Consider the following 16,466-nt stretch of genomic DNA (forward strand, 5'->3'; position numbering starts at 1 on the left):
AAACCTGACCATGCTGAGTTGCTGCCAAAACATTCCTATGACTAGTGCTCAGAAGCAGAGGCCAAATCCTTCAACGCTATATTGTATGAGATGAAGGACAAAGGACTATATACCAAAAAACAAATCTATGTGAACACAAACTTTGTCACAATTAACACTTGCTGTGTGCTTCAGACCTATTATTTTCAGCCACTACTATCCCTACAGAAATCCACTTAGTGCTTGAGTTTCTCTCATGTAAGGAAAAAAAAAAAAGCATCACTTAAAAGAGTATGCCATGACAATCCTAATAACAAGTGTAATAATCATAAGCAAACCTGCAACAGACCTTCAATCACAATTGAAGAAAGGAACTGTAAGAAAACTGTAAGAAAACATAAAAAATATAAGAAAGGAACTGTAAGAAAACAAAACAAAAATCATAGAATCATAGAACAGTTAGGGTTGGAAAGGACCTCAAGATCATCTAGTATGAAGACAGGCTGAGAAAGTTGGGGCTGTTCAGCCTGGAGAAGAGAAGGCTGTATGGAGACCTCATAGCAGCCTTCCAGTATCTGAAGGGGGCCTATAGGGATGCTGGGGAGGGACTCTTCATTAGGGACTGTACTGATAGGACAAGGGGTAACGGGTTAAAACTTAAACAGGGGAAGTTTAGATTGGATATAAGGAGGAAATTATTTCCTGTTAGGGTGGTGAGGCACTGGAATAGGTTGCCCAGGGAGGTTGTGAATGCTCCATCCCTGGCAGTGTTCAAGACCAGGTTGGATGATGCCTTGGGTGGTATGGTTTAGTGTAAAGATGAAGCCACAAACACTTCTTAGAGGATGATGAATATCAAGGGGGTCATAAAGCTGGCCAAAAAGATTCCTTCATCCTATTTATGCAGAGTTATGCCAAGCCAGACTCACTTTTTCTCCTTGTCGGTCATCTGCAATAACCCATACTTTCCGTAAATGGCAAAACTACCTGTTAACTACATGTATATATGCTTTATGTATATATGTACACTGTTGAATACCACTGCTTGATGGTTAAGACTTTTTAAGGCCTACATGCTTGGAGGTTGTTTACAATATGTTTAGTACACAGTGTAAAAATAGCATATGCTTAATTGAAGTCTAACTTTGAAACTATGAAGGCTACATACATGAAATACCTGTATCAAGTTTTATTAATGCCTAATTCTATTTCACCCTTATAACATTGCTACAGGTATACATGATTTCTTTCAGGTAGAATTTTTTCTTCTGGAGAAAAAGAACCTGCAAGAAATGATGTATACATATAGTAATGTTACAATCACAGGGGAACCAATCTTTTGGGTTTTTTTTCAGAAAATAAAGAACTGTCATTAACTGAGCATTTGTTGGCTAGAGTGTACAATAAAGTAATATATACTCTTGAGGCAAGTGGTGTGCCATTATTTCATTATAAAGGTTGTTAGAAGCTTCTTTTAAAGTTGAAGCTTGTTCCTTATATAGCTGAAGTTGAAGCTTGTTCTCTATATGCTTGAAGTGGACTAAAATAACATTTAAGCTAACTGAAATCATTAATACTTCCAGTTGATGCATAGCTGAATTCACCCAAGGAAGTAGTTTAAGTTTCTTAAAATACACCCCAGCTAGTGCTCAGTCTTCAATTACAATTCTGTACTTACTAGAATAAACCACGCAGATCTCAGTCACCAGAGTATCACTAGCAACCTAACTAGATAAAAGGATCAGTCATTTCTTTTGTAACCAACTCTGTGAAAATGCTACTTTTGTATCTTCTTGCAAAAATAATCAATGAATTACATTTATCATTCCTGAAAGATTCCTACTACACAAGACTAATTCAAGCCCATTATTAGAGGCAAACCACGATCAGAAAAGTCTTTGATTTTTCAACACTCTACTCGTTAAGCCACATTTTCAGATACTCATAATAGAAACCTGATACACTGATTACTAAACTCTAATAGGTGACACCACCACTACAGCTCACAAATTCCATGTATTCGATTTCCCCCCAGTTTAGGTTCAGTGTAAATGTAATTAAGAGAAGTCTATTTTTACTCAGAAATACATCTTTTAAAAGGTAACAAGTATCTGAAAGAAAAACCTAAACAGCATGTTGTGTGAAAAGTTACTATTTGCATCAGACTCTTGCAATCAGTCAACAGTAACTCTGAAACAGCCAAAAACCAAACACATATGCAACAGCCCACAACCGAAGATTGCATTAAAAAAAAAACAAAACACCACCAAAAAACAACAAGGACACAACACGACATAGGACTTTTTCACTAGGACAGTTGACAGGATAGAAGACATTTACTGATAGTCTTACTACAGTTTAATCAGCTGATCCGAATCTAACAATGTGATTAAACAGCTGACAGAAGCCAACATCTCCTTGCCCTCAAATCCATATTTAAGCAGGACCACAACTAAAATATCAAGCTTTGCCTCCTAAGAGGCAGAATCCTGCAAGGACAGCCCATACGGCCATGGGTACTCCCAAGGCAGGAAGGAACTCCGGAGCTCGCTGAAGGTCACGCCGCCACCGCGCCTGCAGCCACAGCCATCATGCGCAGCCAAAGCCCAGCATCTGACTCCTATCTAAGCACACATATTGAGCGCATAAAGCTTAATGTACTACCAGTCTACCTTACCACCGTGAAAATAGCTCCGTCAGCTGCAACACACGAACGGAACAAGAATTCTTTATGCCGGCACAGCGCCGAGGATTTCCCCAGGGGAGCGTGGGACGTGCCGCGGCCCAGCGGGGAACGGCCCCGAGGGAGAACGGCTGAAGGACGCAGCACCGAAGGGGTTAACGCGTGTGGTAGAGAGGCGGCAGTACACTCCCTCATCCCTGGGGCTACAGAGCTACCCGCCAAGCACCTCTTACCCGCCCCGCGCTTCCTCCGGCGCTCCTCCTTCCCGCCGCTGCCCGAGGCCGACGGGCGATAGCCCAGCATGTAATAAATCAGCGACTGAGGAAGGACGCCGATGGCTTCCGCCCGGCTCCAGCTCCCGAACTACAGCCCCCAGCTCACCGCGCGGCGCCGAGGGGCCGCCCGCCCCCCCTCCCGCCGGCGCAATCGACGAGCCCCACAATGCGCCGGGCCGCTTGGCGCGGGCGGCTGCGATACGCCCCGCGGCTCCTCAGGGGCTGGAAGCGGGGTGGGGTTCCAGGGCTAGCGGATCGGCTCGGCGGGCCCGCCGGCCGCTGACCCCAACCTCAGGTGGTGGGGGGTAGGAGCGGGCCCTGCCTCCCTGCAGGGCCTCCCGGGCACGCCAGGGCTCCCGGCAAGCGGCGCCTTCAGCACGGCGACGGGGGAAGCCAGGCGAGCCGGGGAGGGGGAAGCGGAGCACGCCGAGCCCGAGAGCCGGCTGAGGAGAGTGGCGGCGGATCCCGGTCCCGGCAGTCGCGGGAGGAAGCGGAGAGGCGGGGGCAACGATAAACGGGCGCCTGGCGAGGGAGGAGGGGATTCGCCGCGGAGTGCGGGTGTAACGGAGCAATGAAGCGCTTTGCTGAGAGAGCCGCGGGGAGTCGGCCTCTCGCGTTCCGTTACTTCTGCCACGGACGGATCATCTAACTCGAGATACACGATCGAGAGCTGTCTCCGTTGCTCCAAACACTTAAGTAGACTCGAGCTGCCCGGCGTCAGCAGAACCGGAGTAACGTGCTTTCGCGGTACGTGGGCTTTGGGCTCCAGAGCCTTCGCACTCCTCCGGCTCAAAGGCATGTTTTTCGGGTTTTCTTTTTCCCCTATATCGCTCACTGCATTTGAAGCTTTGGCCAGGCTGGAATGAATGTGCGAGTTCAGCTGTGCAATACCGTCACTATCTGCAGGACAAAAAAAAAAAACAAACCAAAAGCCTGCAGTACAGAAAGAAAAATGTGGAAATGGGGAAAAGATTTATGTAGGGACATGATCCAAAACAGCATTAAAAATGGAAGCAATGTTAAAACTAGATAAAAAAATAAAAATATTACATTTGTAATGTTACTTGCCCAATTGTGGAACATGGGTGATTCTGTTGGCTGGCGATACCCCCTTAAACAAATTCTACTACGATTTGACTCAGTTTATATAGCTATTATGCCACTATTCTTCACCTTAGCTTTTGTGGTTTCATATTCCAAGAAACAGAATAAATTATCTTGTATAATGGAATGAGGTATCTCTTTCCAGGTAGGAGAAGGATGCTGCAGCCATTACAGTGCTGGACAGTATCTTGAAGCACCTGCATTTATTCTTTTCTTGTACTCTGCCACACTTCCTCAGTGAAGTTGGGTAAGTCAAGCCCTGATCCTCTGAAGGTGCCCAGTACTTATTAAGGATCTCCTTTTGTCTCCATTTGTTATCTTTAATAAGAAATTACAGTATTTCTTCAAACAGACTTTCAGGGTAAAAATATTAAGGATTGGGAGAGGCAGTGGATGGGAGCTTGTTAGCTTTTTAAAAGTGTTGCCTTGATTACATAGCATACCTAAATGTGGGATATAATCAAGCTTAGCTCCTTGATAAAATTATCAGTTTCTGATATAGTAGTTCACCTTTTGAAAGTTAACTTTCAAGCAATAATTGCATATTAACATGGAACTTTATGACTTCCATCAGCCACCAGGTAGGATCCATTACGGAAGGAGAATTGCTTGTAGCTAAAGTAGATTAACTAGTCCTTTCTATGCTTCAGAAGACTTGATATGCTTATTGGACATAGTCATCTCTCTCTCTCCTTACTGTTCAGACTTTCAAAGCATCAGACATAAAGTCTGATGGAGGACTTTGAGAGTGGCTACTCTGGTACGTAAGGGTGTTTGAATGCTGATTCTGTATTCTAAGTGGAGTGAAAATTATCAGAGTTAGCTCCCCTTTTTTTCTCCCCCCCCCCTTTTTTTCTTTTTACTCAAGTCCCTTACAATAGTATTTCCTCTCTCACTTGTGAAATGTAAAGTGCAGTTGCTTCTGGGTAGGTTTTTCTTTTGTGAGCTAGTTCAGCTGCACAGAGCTGGGCCGAGATCTCACCAGCAGAACTGTGCTCCTTTAAAACAACAGACAATTATTTCTTTTCCTACAAACTGACAGCAATTCATTATTCCATTCAGTTTTACTTTTTGCACTTATGCAGTTAACTTGCAATTAAATTGTCTGTTCAGAAGTGGTAATAACACCTCTAAACCCATAATTAAAAAAAGGAACCCATAATTAAAAAAGGAAAGCTTGAGTTTGAATATATACTGCATATCCTCAGTATGGAGTTTGAAATCTATATACTGCTTAAAGGCTCGACAGAAGCAGGCTTTCCCAGAGCTGTAGTTTTGTTTTTTTTTTTGTGTGTGTTAACCAACTGGAATGCCTCACAGTTCTGATTAGAGACATTTATCACAGGTTTATATACAATTTTACATTGCTACTTTATTTTTTCTAGGATAAATGGGTGTGTATGTCTTTTCCCCTGATCTAAAGCGGTTCCATGTCTTGTTTGGTAAGTTTGTATTTAAAAGCCTTTAGCTCTTGTACCTTGTTACCAAGTCTTACCTTAATGTGAAAAACTTCTGGTGAAATGCCTTGCTTGAGGGGATTTCCACAGTGCTGAGGTATTTAAACATCGTGGTATTGACTTTCGCTGAAGGAGACTGTTCAGTACCTCTCCTCCCTAGATCTGCCATGTATGTGTTCTGTGCTGGTTTTTAACCTTTTGCTTGACTGACTTGTAGCAGAAATCTTTCTGAACTCCTGTTTACAGGGTTACTTTTTGATGTTTTCCCATGCCTGTGTTTAATAAATTACAGCAACTCCAGTAACATTCACTTATTTCTGTTCTTAAGGACTGCTCCTGTATTCTACGTACACCAGTTGAATCAATCAGACCAGAAGAGCTATCTGAGAGCAGCATCCATGAATGCCTAGTAAGGAAAAAATAGAAACATTAACTGGCAGAATTAAATATGAAGCTGGTACATATTAAAAATAATCTTATTAGAGGTACTTCTTAAAATGTTAATAGCAAAAGTAACCAGAGTACTTCCAGACTTTCACTATGGAAGAAGACTATAGGTAACAAAGTGTTACTCTCAATCTTGTACCAGTTTAAAAACAAACACACACACAAAACAAGTAGTTCATAAAACTGAGTCTCAGTGTAATGGTAGAAGCAACAGCTTGAATGTTGCAACTTGAAGACTTGATCTTAGCATTTTGATTACTGATATTTCTACATTAACATGCAAATGTTTAAAATTACATAGTCATTTTGAGAATTGTTTTTTCTCACTTTTAGGCTGATTCTGATCTAGCCTGGATTCCCCCATCTGTAGGAAGGAATGAAATGGTATTTTGCTCTTCTAATGTCTCTCACTATGAACTCCAGCTGCAAATAGGTAAAATAAGCATACCTTAAAATATTTCTTGTGCCTGCAGATGCATGCTCTCAATAGGTTATTGCTAACTGCAGTAAATACTAAGTTGGAAAATGTATTATCAGCTGACTAGAACTATTCTTATGTCTCTTTAGTTGAGAAAAGTGCAGAACATTTCTCATATTTGCGATCCCTATTTTAAGATATCAGTAAAAATCAGTAATTACCGTTTTTTTTCTCTTGATTTTTGTGCATGTCAATTTTCTAAATCTGTATTATGTGGACAATAAATACAGCATTAAGTAACATCATGTCTTGTCACTTGGCTACCTGAGGTGATTGTCCTAAGGGCAGCTGCCCTCAATCCTACTGTGCATGCATATGTTTATGTGAATATGCATGCTAAAAGTGTTGTTCATTTAGATGTGTAATTGATACTGAAAAGTGTTTCAACACTTTTAAGTTGTAAGAATAGCAGAGCCATGCTTTAATTTTGCTGGATATATTCTGCTGCAACTACTTAAGTTCTCAACATTCTTAAAGAAAAGGCAATGCTGCTATCAATTGCAGTTTTAGGAATATAAAATTTTCTCTAAATATGAAGGAAATTGTGGTGGATTATTATATTTTCCAGTGTTAAGGTAGCCACTTCTGGTTTCAGGAAGGAGGTTCAACAACTTAACTTCAATCTACCTTGCACGGCATACGCCTACAGGCATGCAAGTTGCTGTAAGGATCACAGACCTAGAAAATTGCTCTGAAGAGCATTTGAAAGCCTTACAGGTAAAGCAACAGCATTTCTGCACAAGTCTGGTGAAGACAGTGATGAATTTATATGAGGTTACTAAACAGATGTAGCCTTTGTGTTTGTGCTGTCTTATTTCAGTCAAGTTTTTCCTCCAAAGGAGTAGAATATAAACACAAGGCATGTGTAAATTTGAGAGTTGCTTTCTGAAGAAAACAGCTGACAAATGTTTTAGAAATACTTCTGTAATTGTACAACCTTTTCTTTGAAACATGTTCTGTACTCTGTATTTACACTAAAACTTTGGACTATGAGCAAACTAGATTTACTTCAGACAAATGCAATTACAGGCAAGTTACTTACTTTTCTATTGCAGGCTATGTACATCACCTGCAACTTTGTATAAATTCACACAGGGAACAGTTCTTTCTACTGATTATTGATGTAGTTAATGCTCTTAAGACTGTTGTCTTGTGATTAACAAATCCACTTTCATTTAATTTCATAGAATGAAGTGGTTTTATCCCACTTTTTCCAGCATCCCAATGTAATGACGCTTTGGACAGTGTTTACAGCTGGTAGTTGGCTTTGGGTCATCTCCCCATTCATGGCCTATGGTAAGAACTGTTAATTGCAATTTTGGAATAGTAAAAAAGGTGGATACAATTTTGGCCACATGGTCCATGACAGGTTTTTCTTAAAGCATCTCCAGTCTTGTAGAAAAAACAAGCTTTCCCAAACCACTTTTTAGAGAAGCCTTCTGTATAAAATCTTCTTTCCCAGTGAAGACTGGTATTCGAACTGCATTAAATTGCACTTAGTCCTAACACCCACCACATGAGGAATGGTAACTGGGAAACTTATTTAACTTTATGCAACTTTGGATTTTGCCAACAGAAAACTTGTCTATATTGAATACAGGTTTGATGATGACTGGAATTGATCTTTGCCTGATGGATGCATGTAACTGTTCTTGATGTCCCACAGTCAAAGTAACAATGAGAATGCCACTCTTGATGAATGTATACAATGAAGCAAGCACAAAGGAGTAATTTAACAAGACTTGTCAGGTTTAGCTAGTTTTTTTTCACTTCCAGGTTCAGCTAGACACCTGCTGAAGACCTATTTTCCTGAAGGGATGAGTGAAGCTTTGATAGGGAACATTCTATTTGGTGCAATCAGAGGATTAAATTACATGCACCAGAATGGCTACATTCACAGGTAGGAGAATGTCAATAGGTAAGAAACAGATTACAGCATCGAGTTTATTAAGAATTTAGATTTGCTTCAAAACTCATTTTCAGCTAGTGTTGTCTCCTTCCTTTTTCTATTTACCTTCTTATGTCAGACAGTGCAGAACCTTTTCTGTTTTCTTTTTTCAATAATAGAGCAGAACCAAGTTTGTAGAAGCTTAGCAAGAACAGTATTCATACATTATTTAAATCCAGTTGCTACAGGGATTATACATCTGTTTGGCTTTGTCTCTTTGAAGCAGAAGAGAATCAGAGTTGTAGAAAGGGTTTCCTTACTTTACACCCTTTGCAGGGAAAGAGGGCCCTTTCTTCTGGTTGCCTTTGCTCCCTCCTCTTACCTCTCCAATCTCCGCTCTTTCTTGCGGCTGTATTAAAAAGATAACTCATACTGAGTGAAGAACTTCTAGGAACATAATCTGCTAAATAGAGCTGCACACTAACATCTTATTATAAGTTAATGAAATATGAAAGTCTTTCTACTCTAGTAATGCTTTGAGTAATTCCTATAACTAAAATTTACCACTTTATGTTACAGGAATATTAAAGCTAGCCACATTCTGATTTCACGGGATGGGCTGGTTTCTCTCTCTGGGTTAAACAACCTCTACAGTTTAGTCAACAATGGACAAAAGTCAAAGGTGGTATATGATTTCCCCCAGTTTAGTACATCTGTGCTTCCTTGGCTGAGTCCTGAACTACTGAGACAGGTTAGTATAAATTACACTTCATTTTTCAATCCGTCCTGTAGATAATCCCATATAGATAACAGGGTATTAGAATCTTGCCTTGAAACAAGGCAACTCTTGTCTTTTTGTCAGCACTGCTCAATGGCATTAGTGATCAAGTAAAGATCTCTTTCTCTCATAGGATTTATCTGGGTATAACATGAAGTCTGACATTTACAGTGTAGGAATTACAGCATGTGAATTAGCCAATGGACATGTTCCATTTCAAGATATGCCTCGCACTCAGGTATGATGCTAAATTCTGCTTCAAAACACTGAACTTTTTTTGTCTTACTCAGAGAAACCAGTAGTATTCCTGCTGAAATGGTGGCTGGTTTTTGTTACTTCAAGTACACATGCTGCTTTTTAGACTAAATAATTTTTTCCATTACTGGAGTTTCACATCTTAGCCTGAATAGGTCGGGATAGCTTTTGAACTCTTATACTGCTATTCCTTTCTACTAGATGCTGCTGCAAAAGCTGAAAGGTCCCACATACTCTCCTTGGGATATAAATACATTTCCTCGTGGGGAATCCAGGATAAAGAATTCCCGGTCAGGTGTTGATTCTGGAATTGGTGAGAGCATGACACACACAATGACCAGTGAAAGACTACAAATTCACTTTTCCAAAACGTTTTCACCTGCTTTCCACAACTTGGTGGAACTCTGCTTGCAACAGGACCCTGAGAAAAGGTAACATTCTGGTGAAAACTAATTTTCTGTAGTTTCGATCTAAGACTAAGCACAGTTAGGGTACAGTAGTTAGTTGAATACCATTCAAGTCAGAATTTCAGACCAGAAAGTACTATGCAAAACACTACACTTACCTTTGCTTTTGTAATTTAAGAATTACCTTGTCTGTTAAAGGAACCATGCTTTTAAAGTTGTTTGACTCCTGAAGTTCTTGTAATATAAGTGTACTCTGTAACAAGTAGAATTAATTTTTAAGCACGTACTTTATCCAAGAAGAAAACAGAAATCTGAAGTATATGTTTTCAGTACTATGTCTCTTTCGAATGAGGCATTAAAGCCTTTTGAAATAGTTTCTTTAGTAGTGTGTTCACTACAAATTGAGGCATAGAATGTTGGAATCCTGTGCTGCTTTTCTCATGCTTCACATTTGTCCTGTGGATGAAAATACACAGGGCTTAAATTGATCTGTGAGACTGGCCCATTTTCCAGAAGCAGAATTTAATTTCAAAAACATAATTATATTGTTCATTTTATGATCCAGGCCATCAGCAAGCAGTTTGCTTTCGCATACGTTCTTCAGACAGGTGAGTTTACTATATTTTGTTAAATGACATAGCTATAGCCTAAATAAGCCACAAAATATTAAGAGTTGGATTACAAAAAAAATAAGTTAGCTGGAGCCAAAAACCATCCTGTAACAGCATATCTGTTACAGACTACTTTTTTTTTTCTTAAACAAAATGGTATTTGGTAGAGTATGGCAAGCATAAGTAATCCATTTCCCCTTTGATAAAGTTGCTTTAACTAAAGACAGTCTAACTAATAAGAATAATGGTTAATATTCTTGATTTAAAGCAGAAAAACTCCATAGCTATTGTAATTAGTCTTCAAAGACTAATTCAACTTACTCTAGAGTGAAGAAAACTAAAACCGTCATCCTATTATTTTCAGTATTGTAACATGCAAGAACATGCCTGCGATTTTGACATGCTTTTAATGAAGCCACATGCAAGGTTATGTCGACTTTTATGTGCAGCCTTGTTTTAACTTTTCTTTTTTCTAGATAAAAGAACAAACGCAGAATTCACTACTGTCTCTATTACCACCTCCTATTCAAAATAACAGATCAGAGTTCTTGGCACTGCCCTCAGCAACAGTTGGGACTGAACTTGGACATATTACTGCAAATCAAGATGATACAGACTGGGAATTCTAAATAAATACCAAACAATCATACCTCTCCTGTGCTTCAAAGAAGGAAAATGTGATTTTTATTTGCTGCTTTAGTTTGTATGGTTAAGATACAGTAATATGAGATATACTTGAAAATGCCATTGAAGTGGCCCTATTTCATTAACTATTTTGTTGGCATAATGAAATGCAGCGTGCCTCCCTTTCTGACCATAGGGAAAACTGTATGTAGAGAATAGCTGAATGCTTATCTACCTTTCAGAATATTTCTTAAGAGAGTTCCTGCTGTAATCTTACTGTGTGCTGTATTTTCAGCTCATATTGCTGCACTCCATGTGCCTTTCTGAATTCAGGCTTGGGTTTTGATGGGGATCTTGCTGAAACAATCTGTCTTTTCATTATCACCTGAATTATTTTAGTGAGGAGAAATCTTCCACTTCAAAGTCTAAATTTGAAACTGCACAAATTAATTGTTTATGGAGATATATGTTTCTCTTTTCATACATCCAAAAGGCATTTTTATCATTTGCTGTGCTGTCATACTTGCCGAAAGTTAGCTATGCATAATATTTCATGCAGTTTTAATACTGTGTGTTTCCCAAAGAAGTTAAGGTACTTGGAAATGTGACTCATACTCTTGCATTTGTCTACATTCTTAATACAAATTTGTGGGTTTGCATCTCCATTTATTGTTGTGTCATTTTAGCAGTTAATCTGAGGATCTCTTACTATGCAATAAAAGTCTCAAGTTACAACAGTACGGGTTAAGTTTGAAGAACCACATTAAAAAATCTGAAGTTATTGTACATATTTTTATTTATACTGTATTCATGTTCACCAGGACTTACCAGAACCTAGTACTGTTTTCTTAAAAGAACAGGTAACGTGCATTAAGCTTCACTGCACTGCTGCTGGCAAGCAAGAGCTTAAATTCCCATGGATAGATTCACCCATAACAAAAACCTAATAAACCTCCTTAGGATCCTAGTGAACTTACCTGTTTTAAGTCAGATGAAAAACTGTCTTTCTCCCAACAATTCAGTAAGTTGTCATCTCTTATATTGTACCAGGCAATTCAAGCTGTGTTTTAGCAAGTTGGGTCCCAAAGCCACTAGTACTTTACTGATACAAGTTATGTCCGTAGGAAAAAAAAGAAAAAAAAAAGTATAAATAGCTATCAAATGTCTGTATTTTATATTTTCAACAAACAGCATTTCATATTAAGTTTTCCATAGCTGAGCCAGTCTGCAACAAGCCTTGAGAATACTGCTGTTTTGTCAGGAGCTTTACTACAAAGCCTTGAAGACCAAATGACTGAAATACAAGCCTGAGACTGACACAAAATTCTAACTGACCACATTAAAGTATTAACAAAAAAGTTGATTCTACTCATTATGCTGTGAAGAGAGAGCTCTATATTTCAAATCTTAATATGTGAAACTTCAGATTAAAAAACTTCCAATAAACTTACTCTGTCTCCATTTATTTCTGTAATTCTTGTACTTCTGTTTTCACTGGTCTTGTCATAATAGCTGCTGTTACTGCAGGTGAGAAGTTTCATATTTATGTATGTCAGTCATTAGGTAAGAAAATAGTTGTCTAAACTAGAAACTTACCTGATCATAAAAATATTATTTACTCTGAGAGACGATAGTATTTTGACATGGACCCCACATTCTTAACCACTACAAATTCCAAGTATTTTCAAATCAAATACATGTGTAGCATCTGCAAATAACTTTTGACTAACAGCACATGTAAAAACCGAGTCAAATATGTGAGAACACACATGAAGTTGTACATATTTTGATTACATACCTCTGAATAAACATTAATACTTTTTTGAAGAAAAACTGCAGAAAATTTCAGGCAGCTTAACTGTTAGTATGTGCAAGCTTTTCTTGAAACAACAGTGCCCTGCACTCTATAAAAATGAATTTGGATGTAACAAAATCGCTGTAAATTCAGTTAAACAGCCAGGTGTTCCAGTGGAGTTACTTTGCTGGTGTCTCTCTGTGGGGGGAGCAGGGAAATACCTCTAAATACTGGTCCAGCTCCTGTACTGACATAACTTTTAAGAAGAAAATGAAACACCATTTTGTAAGTTAAAAAGCTCACAAGTCCTTCCTGTTGGAACTATTCTTTTCAACAACTTCATTATTTTCAAATAAAAGCAATTGAGAGACACTGTAACCTATAGTAATTCTTAAAATAACCAGAAATACTTGAAACTAGGACGTGGAATATGTTTGCTTCTGGTCTGCTCATTAATATTAATACTATCAAGGAATAATGCAAAATAAATAATTAGTTTACATTAAAAAACATGCATAATCATATTGTTAAGGAAGTTTCAACTACCTCTGAAAAAAACATTCTTCGAAACAGCCATTTGTTCTGCTTTGCCCAAGATAGCCTCCAACCATCACAGTATCCACCAGTCCTTCTCCATCTGTGAACAGCAAATCTAGCCAGGCATCTCCCCTATGTAGCTTACGCACCAATTGGGTCAAGAAGTCACCTTCCACACCCTCTGTTGTGGTTTAAGTCCAGTCAGTAACTCGGAATCACTAGTCTCTCACTCCCCCTGTCCTTCCCCCTGCTCCCAGAGGGATGGGGAGGAGAATCGAAAGAATGTAACTCCCACGGGTTCAGATAAGAACAGTCCAGTAACTAAGGTATAACACAAAACACTGCAGCTACCACCAATAATAATAAGGGAAATAACAAGGGAAGAGAACACAACTGCTCATCACCAGCTGACTGATACCCAGCCCGACCCGAGCAGTGATCTAACCCTTCTGGGTAACTGCTCCCAGTTTATATACTGGGCATGACGTGCTGTGGTATGGAATACCTCTTTGGTTGGTTTGGGTCAGATATCCTGTCTCTGCTTCCTCCCGGCTTCCCCTCCTCCCTGGCAGAGCATGAGACTCAGAAAGTCCTTGGTCAGACTAAACATTACTTAGCAACAACTAAAAACATTGGTGTTATCAGCGCTGTTCCCAGGCCGAAAGTCAAAACCACAGCGCTGTACCAGCTACTAAGAAGGAGAAAAATGACTACTACTGCTTAACCCAGGTTATCCTCCAAAAACACTTATACATTTACAAAATCTCACAGCCACTGAAACAGAAATCTATAGGTTTGTTACTTTTGCAATACACAACACAAAGGGTTGTTTTGGTTTTTTTTTGCTGTCACCTTTTTTAAAAAAAAAATTTGCTAGAATTTAACACTACATAAAACAATGAAATACCTGTAACAATAGAAGACTTAATTAACATCCTGAATGTATACTCAATATGTTGAGTTTTTTTCTTACCGTCTTGCTTTGATATCACAGCAGTCTGTGAATGAATGGACGAACACAGGAAAAAGTGTGACTTACTCAGAATCAATTTGAGCTGCTGTATGAACTACTCACTTTATAAAGTCTCAATGCAATAAATAACCATTGAAGAGATAATGTTTTTTCCTACTCAATGCTTTTAAAGAACAAAAGTAAATAAATAAATAAATAAATAAATAAATAGGAGTTTTACCTTACCTCTCCCTTTTCCCCACCCTCCTCAAGTGCTATGAAAACAGTTTTTAACCTACAGAATGGCTAAAATCACAGGAAAGCATTTGAAAATCATTGTTCCAAATGTCTCTGACAAAAGGCAAGACACCTAAGTAGGTGACTTACATACCCCATCTTTAATGCTAATAAGTAGCTTTGCTAAAGTATATTAGGTTATCTAACAAACATCTAAACCAAGATAGCTGGAATGACCTGTCCTGATGGCCCTGTTCTGTATGTATGAGTTAAAACTAAAATTCAGAGATACCACACCACACACCCATGCAGACAGACCTCAGAAAACTAAGAACCGTACTATGAAATAATGCTATTTGCTGTTAACAGACCAGGAAAGACTTAATAATTTTAAAAAGAAAGCACTGAAAAATCAAAGTGGTCTACTAATAACCAGCTAGCAGAATGGTATTTAGCATAGTTAAATTTATACATAAACTTGAGATAGGATGAAGGAAATAAAGGTTTAAACAGGTTCCTGTGGAAACTTCCATCATTTCCAAATGAAAACTCCATAAATTGATTATATAAATGCATGTTACTTATCCAAAAGTCCCACAAAATTCCTGAAAAATGACTAAAAAGGTTCATATGAAATTAGCTGCATTTGAGTGGTGGTTTTATTTTTAGGTATGATTACTGTATAAGCCATTACTTCTGGATTTACCCACAAATCCAGGTTCATGGAATCTGTATGTGTCTTGTCATGAAATCTACCTGCAATAAAGCAGAACACTAATAGAAGCTGAAATCTCACATGTAACAGGGCTTTCAAAATTTAGGTTATGGCAAAGCAAACTGACACACTAATAATAAAAAAGGAACAGTAGATAAAACAAACCTAGGAAAGAACTCTGTGAACCTTCAGAACGGTTGCTCTCACTCACTGTAGCTATTATACTGTAGTTAATGTTGACTAACCACATTAGAAAAAATACACTTGAAAATATTTTCATTTTTTTAAATACTACATACTTTTTCTTTCCCATACTTTTACATCTCTGAAATGCAACAGAATCTTGTTATTCTGATAGCAAAACCACATTTTCCATCAAAGCAATTTTTTTCTTGCAATGGTCTGGTCTTTTTGCATAATCTGTTAGTTTATCACATCAATTAATTCTGATTAAGATTGCACAGTGTGCAACTCCTTATTTTGCAAATAACCAAAGCCAGAAAAGCTATGTAACACCTGTAACCAATGTGAAAACACATTTAATGTTGGTTAACACATTAAAGTGAAAGATGCAATAAAGATATTGCAAGAACATTACTATTATTATCATTGCTACCATTATTACTACTAATGACTCTATTATTTTTCTTCATCACAACCTGAGAACATTATCTTGCCAAGTGAGACTCCCAAATAAGATTTTCCTTGCCGTCTCACTTTTCTTTGGAAGGGTATTCTGGATTCCCATGTCATTTTGCAGTGTCACAATTTCCAGTAATAAATCTTGGAATGTTTCTCCAAGAAACCCACCCTTTTTATTCACTCTTTTCTTAAGACTGATTTCCATATGCTCTGCTTGAATGTTTTGATTCTCAAACTTCAAGCTGATAGTATTTCCTGTAAATCTTTCTCATTCTCATATGTTTGATGTGGTCAACTAAAAGCAAAATATTCTTACAGGCAAATTTCCTTTTGCCCATGTGAAATCTAGAAAGCCACTTGTAGGTAAGTTTTCTTTGAATGCTTTCATGGTTTGAGGTAGCTGCTGTTCTGTAGTTGCTGATGGAGCAATCACAGACATTCTTAAATGCTTTGTTTGGCTCGCTATCATGTTCTTTTTCTTGCTTTGCTTTCTGCTTCAAGTTTTCCTTACTATGGAAGAACACAGATGATTTTGAATCCCTGACCCCGAGCATATGATGTTGAAAGAGCTGGTTCAGCATACTTCCATGTTTTTTCTTTAC

The 16,466-nt window shown here is 38.5% G+C and overlaps 2 protein-coding genes and 1 long non-coding RNA gene across 6 annotated transcripts in view; 1 reads left to right on the forward strand and 2 right to left on the reverse strand.

Moving 5' to 3' along the window:
- Positions 1–3,022, reverse strand: part of TRAK2 (trafficking kinesin protein 2) — a 28,479-nt gene extending 25,457 nt beyond the window's left edge. Inside the window, exon 1 of one of the 2 annotated variants that reach the window (XM_057419882.1) lies at positions 2,896–3,022. The gene's annotated coding sequence lies outside the window, so the exon portion shown is untranslated. The remainder of the gene's footprint in view (positions 1–2,895) is intronic. The other variant, XM_057419881.1, reaches the window with a different exon arrangement.
- Positions 3,023–3,112: 90 nt separating this feature from the next.
- STRADB (STE20 related adaptor beta) lies at positions 3,113–12,436 on the forward strand. Of its 3 annotated transcripts, XM_057419889.1 has the most exons (13): positions 3,113–3,242; positions 4,187–4,288; positions 5,427–5,483; positions 5,827–5,907; positions 6,279–6,378; positions 7,019–7,140; positions 7,611–7,719; positions 8,200–8,323; positions 8,891–9,062; positions 9,223–9,327; positions 9,546–9,775; positions 10,317–10,359; positions 10,839–12,436. In XM_057419889.1, the coding sequence occupies exons 3-13, from the start codon at positions 5,472–5,474 to the stop codon at positions 10,989–10,991; spliced, it is 1,251 nt and encodes a 416-aa protein (XP_057275872.1). In that variant the 5' UTR covers positions 3,113–3,242; positions 4,187–4,288; positions 5,427–5,471; the 3' UTR covers positions 10,992–12,436. The 3 variants fall into 3 exon arrangements, with proteins under 3 accessions (XP_057275872.1, XP_057275873.1, XP_057275874.1); XM_057419890.1 differs by lacking the exon at positions 4,187–4,288 and having other exon boundaries at positions 3,221–3,242; XM_057419891.1 differs by lacking the exon at positions 3,113–3,242 and having other exon boundaries at positions 3,992–4,288; positions 7,641–7,719.
- Positions 5,768–10,162, reverse strand: LOC130604929 (uncharacterized). The gene is made up of 3 exons (XR_008973562.1): positions 10,039–10,162; positions 8,632–8,720; positions 5,768–5,904 (listed from the first exon to the last, which is right to left on the reverse strand). It is a non-coding gene; the product is annotated as an uncharacterized LOC130604929 (long non-coding RNA).
- Positions 12,437–16,466: the final 4,030 nt, after the last annotated feature.

Source organism: Pezoporus wallicus, unplaced genomic scaffold (genome assembly GCF_028554395.1).
Source record: "Pezoporus wallicus isolate ANWC-B61680 ecotype Strahan unplaced genomic scaffold, APGP_CSIRO_Pwel_v1 contig_4710, whole genome shotgun sequence".
Classification (NCBI taxonomy): domain Eukaryota; kingdom Metazoa; phylum Chordata; class Aves; order Psittaciformes; family Psittacidae; genus Pezoporus; species Pezoporus wallicus.

Coding starts and splice junctions, on each gene's coding strand:
- STRADB (XM_057419889.1), top strand. Junction 7,720..8,199: donor CTCCCCATTCATGGCCTATG/GTAAGAACTGTT, acceptor TTTCACTTCCAG/GTTCAGCTAGACACCTGCTG. Junction 9,328..9,545: donor AAGATATGCCTCGCACTCAG/GTATGATGCTAA, acceptor CCTTTCTACTAG/ATGCTGCTGCAAAAGCTGAA.